The sequence below is a fragment of the Balaenoptera acutorostrata genome, chromosome 15 (genome assembly GCF_949987535.1).
Source record: "Balaenoptera acutorostrata chromosome 15, mBalAcu1.1, whole genome shotgun sequence".
In the NCBI taxonomy this organism is placed as follows: domain Eukaryota; kingdom Metazoa; phylum Chordata; class Mammalia; order Artiodactyla; family Balaenopteridae; genus Balaenoptera; species Balaenoptera acutorostrata.
This window is the reverse complement of record NC_080078.1, coordinates 6,416,731-6,433,702: the sequence shown is the minus strand read 5'-3', so window position 1 is coordinate 6,433,702 and position 16,972 is coordinate 6,416,731. Positions and strand designations below refer to the sequence as shown.

Sequence of the window (16,972 nt, the reverse complement as noted above, 5' to 3'; positions counted from 1 at the left end):
GTTGCAGCCAGGAAGGTGATTCTAAGATTCCCAAATGCTTCTGGCTGAGGACTTCAGATTTTATTTAAAACGGATTCTCAGAGTACCAAACACACCTTTATTCAAGTGGAAGTACAAAAGCACATTCCTAAACCAAATGCATACATGTGATTTTTACATTTTCTGCTATTTAGAGATTACTTAATCTTCTGTTTCATAATCACCGGAGGTGACTACCCGTGGTCTCTATCCATAGGGTATACATGTTCATAGACAGGAAAACAAAAACATGCATTTTTCATATGCTTTGCATTTAGATCAATTCATTTAGGTCCCTACTGTGCCCTGATGAGATCCTATGCTTGCTGATGGCTAAGAGGTAAAATACTGTGGTAGAACTACCCTAGAGGTTATTAGCCATAAGAGGCTTACAGAGTAAGCAATGAATTTTTATATATTTGTTGAGGATCCCTAGTGAATATTTTAACATATGAATTATGAAAGCCTCAATCGCTGGAACGACAACTAGAATTTTAAATAACACTTGTCTTATTCACAAAATATTTTGATGCTTAAGATGGAAAAATACAATAAAATGCTTTGATATCATCTAAAGAATCATGAACTCTTGCTAGGTGTTATGACAGTGACCCTGAACTCTGGAGCCAACATCTGTGCTCAGTTTCATCAATCAAAAAAAAAAAAAAATGTTATTTTATATGGCCTGTAGACTCTAGTAAAATACAAAAAATATGATGTGTAAACAATTCCAAACAGGTAATGAAAAACTGTAATGGTTAAATTTTACAGGCATATCTGCCATTCTTGAAATACTCTCTCTAAAGATATTACACAAGAACAACAATACCTTTGATGGAAGGCAGCATTCCCTTACGAAGATCTCTGATTTCTTAGTATATGTGCTTTACGTTTTGCCCTATCAAAAGCAGACTTGAGCATTCTGCTGGCCTTCAATGGACATATATAAAATAATTCTGAACTTAGACATGCAGAATAGGTGCTGAATATAGCTAGGCTACCACCAGTCTTGTTGGCTTCCTAAGGTCTTTTTCATCTCTTTTAGAAGGCTGTGAATGCTAACACAGCTAAGAACCTGGGTGTCACTTGAAAATGCTGCCTGCCACAAACTCAGGGGAAACAGAATCCTTCATACTCATGGATGGACAGGGTGTGTAAATCCATTTCTTTTAAAGAAAGATACTTTGCATTAGGACAGAAGACACCAAAAAAGCAAGTAGGGGTGGCATACCTGCTGGTGTAAAGCTTAAAACTAGGAAACCATCATTGAAGGTGCTTAAGAGAATGGAGAAATCAATAGGAATCCAAATGTTACGGCTGGAAAGAAATAGGGTCCTCAGAAAAGAGCAGGCCTGAGTCTGTTTTGGAGAGAACTTCAGCTGAGAACAGCAGAAAAAGCTAAATGAGAAACTTTCCAGAAGTTGACATGTTTTAACATTGGTGTATCAATGTATCTTAGGGAAGCTGTGAACAATAAGAACCAATTTCAGGAAAAATAAAAATGTTTATAGGCCACATTAAAATAAAAATAGCTTAAATGAGTTCCATAAATAAAGCATACATACCTACTTATAACACCCATTAAATAAAAGAATGCCACGAGAAAACAGAACTGCATTCATCAAGTCACCCCTCTGACTAGATTCTCCTGCAATGAAAAAGACTGGGACTATATATTAACGATTTCATATGCAAATAATAATTCTCCCTTCAATATTTTGATGTTGAATAAAGCCTGAAATATGGTGCTAAATGTTTCCACTTGCATTATATCAAATTCTGGTCTGGTGTGGATATTCTGATGATGAAAAAAGACTTGAACTCCTAGACTTGTCATTTACTATATACCCAAATGACTTCTCTTGGGTATGGATTCTTTGCTGAATGAGGGTTGGAATATGGCTGAATCCTCCCACACATACACATTTATTACATTCATAGGTATTCAGCATGAAATGAATTTGATGCTCACAAAGTAGTTTCTTTGACTGAAGGCTTTTTCACGTTTATAGGGTTTCTCTCTAGTGTGTATTCTTTTATGTCGACTAAGACTTGAACTCTGATTTTTCACATTCTTTATATCTGTAGAGTTTCTCTCTAGTATGAATTCTCTGATGTCTAGAAAAGGGCTGAGCTCTGATGGAAGATATTCTCACATGCATCACATTTATAGAATTTTATTCCAGTATGAATTCTCCAATGGTGACTAAGGTATGAAAATAGCATGAAGCATCTACCACCTTCAATGTATTTGTAGGTTTTCTCATTGGTATGGGTTTGCAGGTGTCAAAAGAGTTTAACACAGACTAATAGCTTTCCAATGTTCGTCACATTCAGAAGGTTTCTCTCTGGTGTGAATTCCCCAGTGATGAATAAAGGTTGAGCTGGGACCGAATCCTTTACCACATTCAGGACACACACGATTTCTCCCTGGTGTGAACTCTCAGATGCTGAATGAGGCCTGAACTTGACTAAACGTCTCCCCACGTTCATCACATTCGTAAGGTTTCTCTTTGGTATGAATTCCTTGATGGTGGACAAGGTGTGCTCTCTGACTGAGGTTCTTTTCCCATGCATCACAATCAAAGCCTTTTTCTCTGGTGAGGCCTTCCTGTTGCAGGACAAGATCTGAGCTATGGTTGAAATTATCCTGATAATCATTACACTCATAGGATTTCTCTTTCCTATGAATTTTGTGATGCTGAATAAGGCATGAGGTTTGACTGAAAGCTTTTCCACATTCATTACATTCATGTGGTTTCTCTCCTGTGTGAATTCTTTGATGCTGAATAAGATGGGAATTCAATCTGAAGTCTTTTCCACATTCATTACATGTATAGGGCTTTTCTCTGAGACGAATTCCTTGATGCTTAATAAAGGTCAACCCACATTCGTTGTATTCATAGGACTTCTCTTCACAATGGACCTTCTGATGTTCAGCTAAGTGTGAGGTATGACAGAAGTCACTGCCACACACAGTACACTTACAAGGCATCTCTCTGTGAACTCTCTGATGTTGAGTGAGGTGTACACTACGACTGAAGACTCTTTCACAAGTGCTACATTTATAAGATTTTGCTCTAGTGTGAATCTTCTTATGCTGAATTACGTCTGAGCTCTGACTACAGGATTTGTCAGACGCCTCACAGGATTTATCAGATGCTTCACATTTATAGGGTTTCTCTCTAGTGTGTATTCTTTTATGTCGACTAAGACTTGAACTCTGACTGAAAGATTTTTCACATTCTTTACATTTGTAGGGTTTCTCTCTAGTATGAATTCTCTGATGTCTAGAAAGGGCTGAGCTCTGATGGAAGATTTTCTCACATGCATCACATTTATAGGATTTCTCAGTGGCAGGAATGCTCTCACATTTATTAAGGTGGGAGAGTTCCATTAAACTTTCCTTATATTCATTACTCTGAAAATCCTGTGTTAGATTTATTTGTTCATGTTTACCAGCTGAATTCTGGTTGAGGCTCATGTCATACTTATCAATGTCATCAACATTCTGTATTCTAAGAACTCTCTGATCTGCATCAAGAGTTGAGTCCAGACTGAAGCTTTTTTCAGGTTCATTACATTCACTGTTCTTCTCACTGGTGAAGGTTTTCTTACTGATTGTTATTTGCCTGAACTCTCTCTCCAGGAAGAGAAATTTCCTTAAGATTTCCTGAAGCCTTTCTAATCTGTCCTCAGTCTTATACACTTCTCTAGTCTCAGGAACTTGGGCAATATCCTTTTTGAGTCTTCCTACTCTCACTTTGTATGAATGTACTTCTTCTGGAATTTTCTGCTTAGGAATCAACAGCTTGTTTTCTTCTCTGGTCTCTCCATCTGATTCAATATATAAATAGAAAATGCAAATGTAATCTGTACCCTGTGCTTAGAAAAACAAAACTTAGAGAGGAGAAAACTAAATAATCTACAATCTACCAGGGTAAGAGAAGTTTATTTACTCTGAAACACAGGAACAAAATCTCAACAGCAGATGGAAGGGCATGAATAGGAGCAGTGAGATAGGATCCAAGTGGTCCAAGGTGTGGTAGAAATAGAGGGCAGGTTCAGCAGAGTAAGAAGATAACCAATTAAGGTGTTTCAATGGAGGTAACAGGGAACTAGTTCAACAGAATTATAGATAAGCAACTTGAATAGGGACCTAGTACAACTTACGGATAAGGGACGAAATAAGAGTTCATCAAAACTGAACGGAAAAGGAAAGAGCTCTCCATTCTGGGATACAGACAGAGCTCTTCATTGACTGCCAAAGCAGCTACAGCTTGGCTCAACAACTAGACTTTATTTCCCTACTAATTCATCTGATTGATTCTGCCTTACTCACCTGAGCAGTCATCTCTTAAGACTTCTCTATTCTTAGTTTCCAGATCAAAGACCTGTAGATCTTGTTCCAGCTGGGAGATCCCATCAGGCTTGGAAATTGGAAATCCTGCTCACAGAGAAGGAAATGGGATGTGGCAATTTATCCCCAGATACTACACCAGCCACTTTTTCTCTTAATTAATGGCTAATGGAGAGAGAAAGTAAATTCTTAGAAGACATTAGGAAGGCCTGGAGAGTGAGAAGGCCAAAGACCTTCTACAGGGAGTTCATATTTGTGCTCTAGAAAGAGGTGTGCTAAGGGGCAAGTTGATGACTTTTGGGAGCATAAGTACTCACTTAGACATACTCAGGGAATTTGGCATGAGTGTGTACCTGTCTTCACAGAAATTATCATTATCACTCCTCATCTGTTGCCTACAGATTACTCTTTGTATTAGACCTGGCCTACAAGTATTAGACCTGGTCAAAATGGAGGTCATCAAAATATAACTCTGCTGGACTGGAGAAAGGTGAATTCTCAAGCACCTGTTGTGTGGTGAGCTAAACTGTAGCAACAGAATCAGTGAAGGCTGAAAAAATATTCCAAGGACCAATCTCAAGAAACAATTCATTTCAGGGCACATGAGGAAACAAATAATAATATGACACATCCTTACCCCTTAGGAGCTTATACTCTTGTTTATTCAACAAACATTTATGGGGTGCCTCCTATATGCAAAGTATGTAGGAGATAAAGAGCCCAAGCAGATAAGGTCCATCCCCTCAAGGACCTTACACTCTAACTGCAGAGACAGATATAAACAACTTACTGTAATATGATACAGTGAGGAAGATGCAATAAAAGTGCATTTTCACACAAAATGGTCTTTCTCTGGCTTGCATAATGGACTACTAGGATCTCATCTCTTTTAAAGCAAAAGCAAGAGGCAGTCTGCTTCTGAGGCGGGGCAGAACTATTACAGTATCAAAGGGGCAGTTTTTACACATATTCAGCCCATAAAGCTTCTAGTAGCACACATACAAGGTCTATCTCAAGGCCCTCATCTCCAAAAGCCTTTCTCTCCACTTACTGAATGTCTACAAAATGTATTATGTGTTCCTCTTATCCTGCCATGTCTCTATATAATGAAGTTTACAGATTTTTTAAAACTGTTTTCAGGTATTATCACCCCTACCTGATTTATAAACTCTTTGATAGCAGGGACCATGTACCTTGTATCTTGCACTTCTTTTCATTCATTTATTTAAGAGCTACTCATTGAGTGCCAATTTTGTGCCCAAGTGTCAACAGATAATCAATGTTTTAAAAAGGGCTCTGGGCCTGAAAAGTATGATAAACCAATAGTTGTCCTATGGGATTCCACGTTACAGCTTAAGAGCAGGGAGATCAGAACAGATATAAAAAAGGCATTTACTGTGTTTCTGAATTCCTGTTGGGCATAAATAGAGCCAATTCTCTTTTTGGACACATTTTAGTTAAGGTCCTCCATGTCAAATGAAATAGTTTTGCAAGTTTAAAAAAAGTTAGTATGGCATGACACAGCAACTACTCTGCTCAGAATTCTGATAACATAATTTGCAACTTTTGACAGATATTTATTAAGGTGTTTCTAAGTATTTGATAGTTGAATTTTGGTTATTTACTCTATATCTACACTTAAATCACTTACACACAACAAAAAAGATCATCTTCTTGTTGGATTAGGGGTTTGATTTTAGACACATGTTTAAGGTAACATAGGAAGGTATAGAGAGAATGCCTAGCAGGCAGTTAAGAGATACAAGACTGCAGTTTAGAAGAGAGAACGGGATTTAAGATACAGACTTAAAGTCACTTGTATTATCAAAATATTAAGCTAAGATTCACTAAGCATTTGGTAGGTGCAAAGTACCACACCGAGAGCTTTATAAGCTTTCACTCACTTAATACTCACCATACCTTCAGGAGATAGGAATTATTACTGTACCAATTTTACAAATGGGAAAACTAAGATTCAGAGAGGTTAAGAACGTTGCCCAAGGTCATGATAACTGGTGAAGCTGGGGCTCAAACAGACAGTCTTATTTCAGAAACCGGCTTTTAAATAATCTACTAGTAAAAAATAATGATTGTGAATGAAATCCATCCCTTCCTCTAAATATGTACAGAAAGAGAACAGAAGACCAACATAGTGACAATGGAGCAAAAGGTGAAAATAATAAAAAGAACAGAGAAACAGTAATTAGAACAATACATGGAGAGCCAGGATCCAACAGATTTAGAATCATGACGTTTAATTAAAAGGGACCTGAGAGAACATTTAGTATCAAAGGAATGAAAATCTCTTCGTAATAGGCACAGCCTGAGAAAACTCCATTATAAACAAACAATTTGAACACTCTCCTGAAATCTTTGTCTGTATTAAGAAATCTGGTCCATAGCTCCCACCACTTGCTGCCCCTTCAGAAAGAACATGTAAGTAACCAGCACAAGCCAGGTGCTTACGCACATAACCTGATTTAAGCCTTGACACAACCCAGGAAGCAGACATTATATTTTGTTTTATAGATGAAAACGTCATTATAATCGGTTTAAATAATCTGCTCAGTCACAGATGGTAAATGGAACCCACAGTTAATATTCTTTCCAATCTATACTAAGGGTCACAGAAAGCATTAAAGCAGGTGTTCTCACCACTGGCCTGAATGCCTTTTTCCTAGATTTAAGTCAAAAATCTATGCTTTCAAAATATGCATTTTTCCTATCGAAATTTGAAATTTTTCCTATCTAAAATTAATTTTTTATTAAAACATTTTGATTTTTAAAATTGAAACCTTGCCAGTTTTCTAATTAGATTTATTTTTAACTTAATCTGATCTTTAAAAATAACATTTAAAATTCACCTCATTGTTTGTTGCCTATACCAGTGCTGTGCTAAGATTTTAGCCATCTGAAAGCTTCATGCTTTTTTTCCTGGTCCTTAATAAACACACAAATAAAATCTCTCCTTAGCAATATTGTTCCTGTGTAGATACCTATTATAATGGAATGTATCCTTTAACAATTTTACTTTTTCTTGAATGTATGCCCTTTCTGCTCCCAAACTGTACAACCTCATGCCTGTCTGTCCAATTTATTGTGGCCATTTTAAATTACCATCATAGTACAGAGCCATAAAAATATAAAAAAACACTATACGTGGCTGGACTAACTGTCCTAAGGCACAAAACAGTGAAAAAGCATGGGCTTCAGAGTCAGATCTGAGTCCATAGCCTAGCTTTGACCCTGGATGGATCACTTAACTCCTCTTAGCCTCGGGTATAAAACAGAATAATACCTGCTCACAGGGTTATGGTAAGGATTAAATGAGATATATGTTAAGTACTTAGTAACATACTGGTTGCTCAGTAGTGAACTGTGGTAGTGAAAGACATTCTATACAAAATCATTTTTGCCCTCACGACATCAACTTCAAAAAGCAAGGGGTATGTGCCAAACATTCCTGATTTATCAGCTCACTCACCATCCAGTAGAGTTCCGAGAAGCAGCTTTCTAATGCTGTCACCTAACAGGGCACCTGCCACACTGCCCCATGTGAAGTGTAATCCAAGAGAGCAGCCCTTCCCATTCTTATTATTCTCCAGCACTAAGTCACAGATAACTTCCCTTTGGGTATGACCCCCAAGCCAGTAATTCACTCACTGGCAATAGTATATGCTTCTTTTTAGATCTGGTAATGAAAATTTTTACCTACTTTTTAATTCTTTTACTCTGTTCATACTCTGTATATTTATTACTGTGTAGTGGAAGCACTTAACCAAAAGACCAAAGTTCTGATATCTGTGACAAATAAAACTCAGAGCTACTATCATGGGAAAAAGATATGAACTGGAAAACAGGGCTGCTAAATCAGAGACTGAATTATAAAGTCCTTATTTTACAACACCAAACATTAAGCTAAGTTAACTAAGTGTATAAACTTAAATTTCAGGTGGAGTTTGCTGAACCCCCAAATATGAAAATTACTTCCTAAAGATTGTAAAAAATAATTACTAAGGAGAGGCTGCTGACTTGGTCACAAAAACACGTTGAGTAGGAGGGCTTCTTTTACGTAATTGTGCCCAGCATGTGTGAGTGTGCATATGTGTCCTGTGTATGTGCAGAGATGACAGAGGAAATGGGATAAAATTCAGTCTAATAGTATGCTGTGCTGTTAGGCTGTTTGAACTACTAAGAAGTTTCTTTACTCCAAAAAGTAGACAGGTTAACTGTTGGAAATTATGTAATTATTAGATATTAACAGTAGTTTACAATTACATATCACTTTACAATTTACAAGTTGTTGAATATACATTCAATTTGACAGCCTGAAGGAAAGACAGCCTTTCCGCTCCATCGAGGAAAAGCTAAGGAACACTTGATCAGGAAAGGTCATATAAACGCATCAATCTGTACAGCCCCACAAAGAATAAACGGGACGAAGGCAGGACCCTGGAGGGGGCCACAGGGATTTAAAGGAAGCAAAAGACTAGAACGTTAGAAAGGCCCAGGGGTCTCAGGAGATTTAGGCAACAGAAGGGGCAGGTCATGTTCACTACAGAAAAGGAGGGGCACACAGTGTACGTTCCACAGTCTAAAATAACATGAAAAGATCATAACCGAAGAGCTGGAGTCGAACTTTGTGGTTTCTGAGAACACAAGTCGATGACCACCAACCATGGCTTCTGATTGAACTCAGAATTCAGGGTTCAAAATTCTGGTTGCAACGGAGGGCTTCCTTGGCCCTTTGAAATTTATCAAAGGTCATCTGAGGAGCTGCAATTTTACATGGTGGTGGCATCCTGAGAAGCATCTACTCCATCAATCAAGTGCAATATCTCATAATCGTGGAAAAGGAGTTTCCGAGCGGGGGCGAGCACTATCGATGGGAAGCCGATACCTGGGCCACCTCTTGGAGATTCCTGCTGAAAGGACTGCAAGAGTTTCTCCAGAGAAAGCACTTGCCTGGGTATGACTCAGGGCCGGGCAGGAATTCACACTATGAATCCGGGTGGTGGGAAGGCGGAGAAGTATGCCTACGAAGATCAAAGAGCCAGGAATGGAAAACACACTAAAAACCTTCCCAGTGGGCAGGCTGCCTCCCCACAGATAAGAAGACCTCTTTAACCCTGAGAGTAATCAAGGAGACAGAACAACACCCTGGATGCCACCAGCACAGGCAAAGCAGAAAAGAGTTTAAAAAAAAAAAAAGAGAGAGAGAGAGAAAGAGAAAAGAAAAAGCGTGATTAAGTACACACATACATAACAAAGAAAAGAGCAGCAGAGACAGGCAAAAAAAGAAAGAGGAGCAATGCTCACACCGAGGGGGATGCCGACAACTCCCGCCGCTCCTTCCCTACAGCGCCACAGGTCGCCTAATCTCAGCTGCCAACTGCACCATCCAGATGGCAAAGGAGAGACTCGGTCTAAGTCTGAGACTTCTGAGGCTCGGGCGAGGTTACGCAGGATTACCTTCTGGGTGACTCACTGAAATGTACTCGCAGTGAGTCATGCCTTGAAATCAAGTCTCTCAAATTCTGCCTACTTGCAGATGAATTTAGGGATCTTAAGAGGTGAGGGATTATTCAACAAAGACTTTAGCCTATCTTAAAAAAAAAAAAAAAAAAAAAAGGCATTTCTTCTTCTGAGAAAAATGGGAAACTCTCACATACAGGGGCACTGAATTACCAGGAAGGAAAGTGTCTGGTCGTGGGTTGGGAGGCCCTAGAGTCTCTCTCATAAAAAAGGAAAAGACAGGGAAAGTGAGAACTTGCAAAGCACCAGCAAGTTTCCCTTTTCTAACAGGGAACGGATGCCCCACAAAAGCAAGAAACATTAACTGAGGTTAAGGAGTAGAATGTCTCCTCTTGAAACCCCCAAAGGAAACCCACTCCCAGAGGAGACGACCTGAAAGGAGGAGGAATCGGAGGTTCCACGACCGGGGATTTGAGCCACGCTCAGAGACCTCACGCCTACTCAAAAACAAGGAAGTAAAGAAATCCTAAGCGGTAAACTGAATAATAAGAAAGGCAATCCTTACCCAGTGAGACCAGGTTCCCATAATTCTCTAACATCACTTCTCTGTAGAGAGCCCTCTGAACAGGGTCCAGGCATCCCCATTCCTCTCGAGTAAGGTGCACAGCCACATCCTCGAATGTCACAAACTCCTGAAATAACACAGCCTGGCTGCTCTGGGGAAGGAGGCCACCACAGCATCATGACCAGAGAATGAAGGAGATGACACAGAGGGTCTGCAGGGTGCATTTATGTTGGAAAGGAGGGAGAACAGAGCAGAATCTAGGGAATAGGTTCCACAACCCTTTAACATCTAATAAGCGCCCATGACAGCACCAAGGATAAAGGAAGTGTTTGCTGGTGGTATTGGGGAGATGGAAAGGTGGTTTCTGTGAAGTCCAGGTCTCTGAAGATAATCAGCACCCAACCTGGGGTCTGCTATTAAAAAAAAAAAAAAATTCAGGCAAGGTTTATGGATGGGATGAGGAAAGGACCGCACTCAATCAGCAGCAATAGTCCCTGAGGAAAAGCAGAGGGTTCCTCAGCTCACCTGGTACCTGGCTGTCAGGAGCGCAGCTGCCTGGTCTCCTGGGCTTCCCTCGTGGGGAAGAGCAGGCACCTGGGGGACAGGTGGAGCTGAGGGACGAGAAAGGAGCCAGGAGTGAGAGCAGCCCTTCCCCAGGGCTCCCTTACGAAAGAGAGAGTCAGTGGGACCCTTCCTCACATCAACATTACGGCAAAACCAACGAACGTTTATCGGGTATTGACCGTGTTCTGCACCTTCTCAGCACCTGCATGCCCTCCTTACACATGCTTGGACCCGTGATACAGGATTTTATTATGAAATCTCATATTGTACATTATCCCCACGACATGACATACCTCTAACAGAAGGGTAAGCACTGTTACCCATTTTGCAAATGGGCAAAGCAAAGCATAAAGATTTGCAGTGACTCATCCAGAGCCATAGTTATTTAGTAGACTTCTGACGCTCTCCCAGACACTGTTCTGTAAACTTCATTAAGCCTTTCTTTTGAGACTGGGCACTGTCTCTGCAACCAGTGTGTAAGCACTGTCTCTGCAACCAGTGTGTAAGGCCCTCAAGGATAAGGAATGGTCATCTGTTTCCTCATAATCCTTTCCACACTCTCACAACGCTCCACAGCACTCTACGCACCGTGGCACTCGGCTGGTGTTCCTGACACACAAGTTACTTCAGGCACTGCAGTCGGCCACCAGTAATCTCATACAAACTTCATACACGACAAAGGCCGTACAAGACAGATCAACCTCTCTATATAATACATACAAATGTTATTCTGTGGTCAACATGTGATATGTATACATTGTTATTGTATGGTCAATGTGTGATATGTATACATGGGACTCAACCAAGGAATGAGATGATTGTTTTCTTGATCAAAATTAGATTAGTCACGAACGCTGCAGTTGCAACAGAATGGCAGCTGGCAAAGCATAAAAGGTCAAGGAGGGAAGAAACTAAGTTAAGGGAACAGGGGGGAGGGACAGGCCCTAAATCTAAGAGGAAGTGAAAGCAAGGCAAGGGCGGTGAGGTGCGGCAAAAGCAGCATTTCTTAGAAATTATTCTGAATGTGGTAACTGGGATGAAGTGAAAGTTGCATGAAGGAGAAACAGCCAGGGCAGAGGGAGCGAAGACCACTCGGCCTATTAAAGAAGGACAGGCTGATCTCAACAGAGGGACCCAGGCCAGGACTGAACCGAGTCACGTCTGTGCCGCCCTTCAAGACCTCCCTCTAGGGACCACTCTCTCACTGAAATCCCTGGCCTCTCTCACGCCAGGCCCAGGAGCCCCTCTGCACGCCCATCCTCCTGGATGGAAGTGCTGTCTCCGCCTTACCCCCAGTGAGTCCCTGTTCCATGTCGGTGTCCTGCACGAACTGAGGCTCTGGGGACAGACCCTCAGAGTGGGTCTCCAAAGGCTGAAACTGGACCCTTGGAGATCCTGCTGCTTCCTGGGCCGATATTTCCTCCATCCCTGTTCTGGAGAACAATGACCATCACTGTGGGGGTGAGATTAGGAGAAATTATTGTAACAAGTTAAAAAACAGCCCGTCATCTTACATCCTCAGGACTTAGCAGAGTATCTTGCACGCTGTAGACACAATGAAACTAGTTAATGATGATTAATCACCTAAAATAAGCAGCAGGAAGAAAAATGGACATTATTCACTTTCAGATATTTAAGAACCAACTCAAATGATCCAAGTATGCTGGTTTATTTGAACTCCACTAATCCAGAATTTGTGGAATTTTTTTAAATCAAGGAAACACAATTTAATAGCCTAAAATTTTCTGTGTAAATTGAAAATACTTGACATTTACAAACTTCTTTCAAGGCTCAGATACGCACCCACAGAAATATACTAGCTCCGATTACTCGTTATTTTTTTAAAGCAGGCCCCGAAGAATTTTTTGGTAAACACTCTGTCAGCCCACTCTGAATTACTGAATGGCCTTGACCGATAACCAAATTCCACTCTGAGGGGGGGTCAGACCCTTCGATAACTCAGACCAGGTGGGCAGGCCTTTCCCACAGTCCTGACAGTAAGCCAGGGAAGGGCTGCGACTCGAACACGTCTGACTGGTTGTCCTTCACACCCAAGGACGCGGCAGCGCTCCGTCCCCTTTCCACACTCTCAGAAAGGGCCCTCGCGCCCGGCCCTCAGAAGGCCTCGCCCGGCGCTGCCCTCCTCCCACTTCCCTGCTAGGTCAAGACACTGTCCCAAAAGGGCGAAGAGGGCCCCAGAAACCCAGCTCACAGCAGGGCACGGTCACCGGGTCCTGACGGCGGGGCCCTCCGTCCGCGGGGTGTCGGGGCGAACCCTGACTGAAGAGAAACGGGCCCTCGCACCCCGGCCCCGCGCGCTCCTGGGGACGAGAACCGCAGTCAGCCGGGGACAGGAGACTCCTCCTCCTCCCCGGGAGGCTAAACAAGAGGCCGACCCACCGCGACCCCAGAACGCCTTCCGGAGACTCACCAAGCGGAGGGGCGGGCCAGGCGGCCGTCCGGTCGCGGACACCCTGGCTCGCGGGGCCACCACAGCCTTTCGGGGATCGCTCTAGGCCGCTCGGAGGCCGGCGCTTCTCCGTGGTACTTCCGGAGGCGGAGTCCGATGGCTGGGGGCAGGGCGGGCCCCGGATGAGGGCCCCGGATGAGGGCCCCGGATGAGCGGGTGGCAGTCTTTAAGGCTCGTTTGCGAGGCTTTTGCATCTACGTTGTTCTGCCGGTCTCACCCTCTCTGCTGACCCCCGCTGGCCGCTCTGTAGCCAGTACATCGGTAGTGACCGCGACAGCCCCGGCCTTGGGAAGGCGGCCCCGCTCTCCCTTCCCTGGCTCCAGCCAACCTTCGAGACTCCCCGCGGGGTGGTGGCTCTTCCGCGGGGGTGCGTGTCGGGGAGGAGGACGAAATGTCCAACCTAGTGGTCCGACCTCCATGAGTCAGCCATTCGGGAACTAGCACAGGGGTACAAAATACGCTGATTACAGCCAGGGTTGAAGGCGCTTCGGTTATATGAGAACCTCAGAAAATCATAGGATCGAAACATAATACGGTTCTTGGGGGACGGTGGGGGCATTGAGCAAGTTGGAGTGGAAGAGAGACTGGAAAAGAGCTGTGTTCCTGGTGGAAAGACGGGACTCTGCAGAAGGAGGGATGGGTAAAGCACGGTGCACGTGGACAGGCAGGCCCAGGGCTAGCACAGAAGCCCCTAGGGCATTAGGACCTCCTGCATCCTTAGAGAATGTGATGTCCTGTGGTGGGACTAAGTCCGCCAGGGACTGGCAAGTCGACTAAAGAATCAAAACAGTGATTTGGAAGGGACTTTAGCTACTACTCCTTTGTTTAAGCTCACAAATCAGATATTACCGTTTAATGATATTTGACGTTTACAGTTAAATATAAGAAAAATCAAGTGTGACATTCTTCATGCTTTTTCAAACTACATGAGCCGCTGGGAGATTCTGATATGCCTTCCCTTTCTCTCCTTGAGTATCTCATGGATCTACAGCAACTTCCTACTAAGACACAATCTCTCTAGGCTATAGTATCTCTGTCACAATGGAGTCAGCATCACGGATAGGAAATGCACTGCTTAAAAAAAAAAAAAAAAGCACTGCTTGGTCAATTGCTTGTTGGACAGCTCCAGTTAGAAAGTTTTTTGTGCGTTGAACAGAACTATACCTCCTGGTGATGTCCATTGTTCCTGTTGCAATCCCTGGGACAACAGATGACACATTACTTCCTGCTTGTCATTAACAACTTGTTATGAACCAGGTTCGTTTGCCCAGTGGGCAGCAAGCCAAACACTGAGAGACTGAGGTTTGCAGCAGAGAGTTTATTAACACGGAAGCCAAGTGAGGAGATAGGAGAACAAATCTCAGATCCACCTCCCTGAAGGTGAGGGGCTTGAGATTTTTATTGGATAAAGAAGCACGTTGGTCTTAGGTGTGGGGTAAGGTGATAGGAGGTCGGGGAAAGGTGAGGTAATCAGTGTTCTGCAAAGGCATATCTGAGTTACAGCCTTCTTAATGGAATGCATGTTCAAAAATGCAGGCACTTAGCATGATCTGAGCTTCGAGTTTTTGGCCCTCTGATGTCAAAAGTTCATTCGTCAGACACCTGCACAGGCCGAGTTTTAGGATCAGTGGTCCCAACCAGTCTTAGCCAGCTTGAACTGGAAAAAGAGCTGACTCCAAGTTTCTGAAAAACAGCTTTAGTCCCTGTTACTATAGCCACTCATATGTCAGAGGTGTTATCTATAGGGGTAGTTGAGGAATCTCCTGGTATATTATCTAGGCTACATGAAGCTTGGAGGGTATGTAACTTGAAAAAAATAATTTAAGCGAGCTTGTTCAGTGAAGGCAGAGGGTTTTTTAAACAAGTTGTTCCTTTAGCTGCTGTTCTGTAAAACAAGCTCAAGAATTGGGCACCATTTCAAGCTCTTCTAATATTCTAGGATAGCTATAAGTTTGAGGTTCTTTCCTGAGTTGCCATTTCCCCAAAGGTTGTACCTCTCAGCAGAGTGTTGCATTTCTACAGCAGAGGTGAACAAACTATGACAGTGGTGCATTTGTGTCTAAGTTTTGCCTGACTCGGGCAGTTTTCTCCAGCGAGAGGTCCTCAGGAGGCACCCATTTAAGAGTCCATGTCCCACCAATAGGCACCAATCCCTAACAAAGGATGGTAAGAAACAGTAGCTACTGTTTTGCTCTTGAGCACAATTTTCTTTCAACCGTTATTCAGATGATGCAGGTAGAAACAACGAACTCACAAAAGTTATGATTTTTAACTTAAACTATATTGCTTTAAAGAAAATGTAGGAGCCACTATTCCCAAGGGATTGAACACTTCCCTACTCTTTCCCACATGCCCACCATTGCACTAGGCATGGATAGATACAAAAGAAGGGAACTATCACACCAGAATCGATACATGCTCTGAATATGGGTTTGTCTTCCCTGAGTGCTTTGCCTCCATCCACACCATCATCTGAGGGCTTATAGGATGCCTTATCCACTGGATATACCTTAAACCAAGGAACCCATTTTATAGTCAAGGAGGTGTGACAATGAGCTTGTAACCACAGAAGTCACAGTGTTTACTCATCAGCCAGAAACAACTAGCACGATGGAACTGTGGAATGGCACGTTGAAGACTCAGCTAAATTGCTGATACAAGATACAGCACCTTGTGAAGCTGGGCAGCTGTCCTCAATGATACAGTATATGCATTGAACCAATAACATATATATGGTATTGTGTCTCCAATAGAAAGACTACATGGATACAGGAACCAAGGGGTCAAAACAGGAGTGGCCCCTATTACCATCATAACCAGCAACCTATGTGTGGAATTTGTGCTTCCTGTCTCCCCAGTCTAGAGTCTATTTGGTATGATCCTGATTCTCAAGAAGGGCATTTCTCCTAGGAGATACCTTGAGTGTTCCACTGAACTGGAAACTGAAAATGCCACCAGGCCACTTCAGTTCCTTGTGCCATTATATCAGCAGGCAAAGAATGGAGTTATTACAAAGGCTTCCTACAGTCCCTTCGACACACAATACATAAATACAAAAACATACCCAGCTGGCTGCACTCAACAACTTACCTTCCTGGATCCTTTAGGCGCTTTAAAGTACGAACAGGGGTGGGAGCATAGGGGAGAAGGCAGATTTAGACAAAGAAGAAAAATACAACGTACAACAATGCAATGGCTCTTAGAGATGACTTGCAACACTGGAAGGAAATAGGAGGAAGAATCTGGAGGCAGAAGTTCTGGGAATATGTCTTCAAGGAGGACCATAGGTCAGGGAGCCAGCCAGTGATAGAGGAGCGAAAACCTACTCAAGTGGATTACTGAAGAGTCACAGGGAAGTAGAAGGAGAAAACAATGGCAACCACAGCAAGGTCAAACCTCGCCGGGAATGGAACATTACTCAGGGCTTGGAAGATTATTCAGAACATCACCTAGTCATTGGTAGCCTCTGTAGTAGGTGGCTGTTCCTTTTGGGCTTTCCATGGTTGCCCTCAAATTCATC

At 42.6% G+C, this 16,972-nt stretch overlaps 2 protein-coding genes across 4 annotated transcripts in view; both read right to left on the bottom strand.

Moving 5' to 3' along the window:
- Positions 1 to 12,371, bottom strand: part of TMEM225B (transmembrane protein 225B) — a 45,869-nt gene extending 33,498 nt beyond the window's left edge. The window contains exon 1 of the mRNA XM_057528931.1: positions 12,273 to 12,371. The gene's annotated coding sequence lies outside the window, so the exon portion shown is untranslated. The remainder of the gene's footprint in view (positions 1 to 12,272) is intronic.
- Positions 84 to 13,598, bottom strand: ZNF655 (zinc finger protein 655). Of its 3 annotated transcripts, XM_007186687.2 has the most exons (5): positions 13,414 to 13,598; positions 12,273 to 12,435; positions 10,944 to 11,029; positions 10,419 to 10,545; positions 8,604 to 9,414 (listed from the first exon to the last, which is right to left on the bottom strand). In XM_007186687.2, the coding sequence occupies exons 2-5, from the start codon at positions 12,406 to 12,408 to the stop codon at positions 9,218 to 9,220; spliced, it is 546 nt and encodes a 181-aa protein (XP_007186749.2). In that variant the 5' UTR covers positions 12,409 to 12,435; positions 13,414 to 13,598; the 3' UTR covers positions 8,604 to 9,217. The 3 variants fall into 3 exon arrangements, with proteins under 3 accessions (XP_007186742.2, XP_007186749.2, XP_028023310.2); XM_007186680.3 differs by lacking the exons at positions 8,604 to 9,414; positions 10,419 to 10,545; positions 10,944 to 11,029 and adding exons at positions 84 to 3,855; positions 4,361 to 4,465 and having other exon boundaries at positions 13,414 to 13,588; XM_028167509.2 differs by lacking the exons at positions 10,419 to 10,545; positions 10,944 to 11,029 and having other exon boundaries at positions 13,414 to 13,591.
- Between the last annotated feature and the right edge of the window lie 3,374 nt (positions 13,599 to 16,972).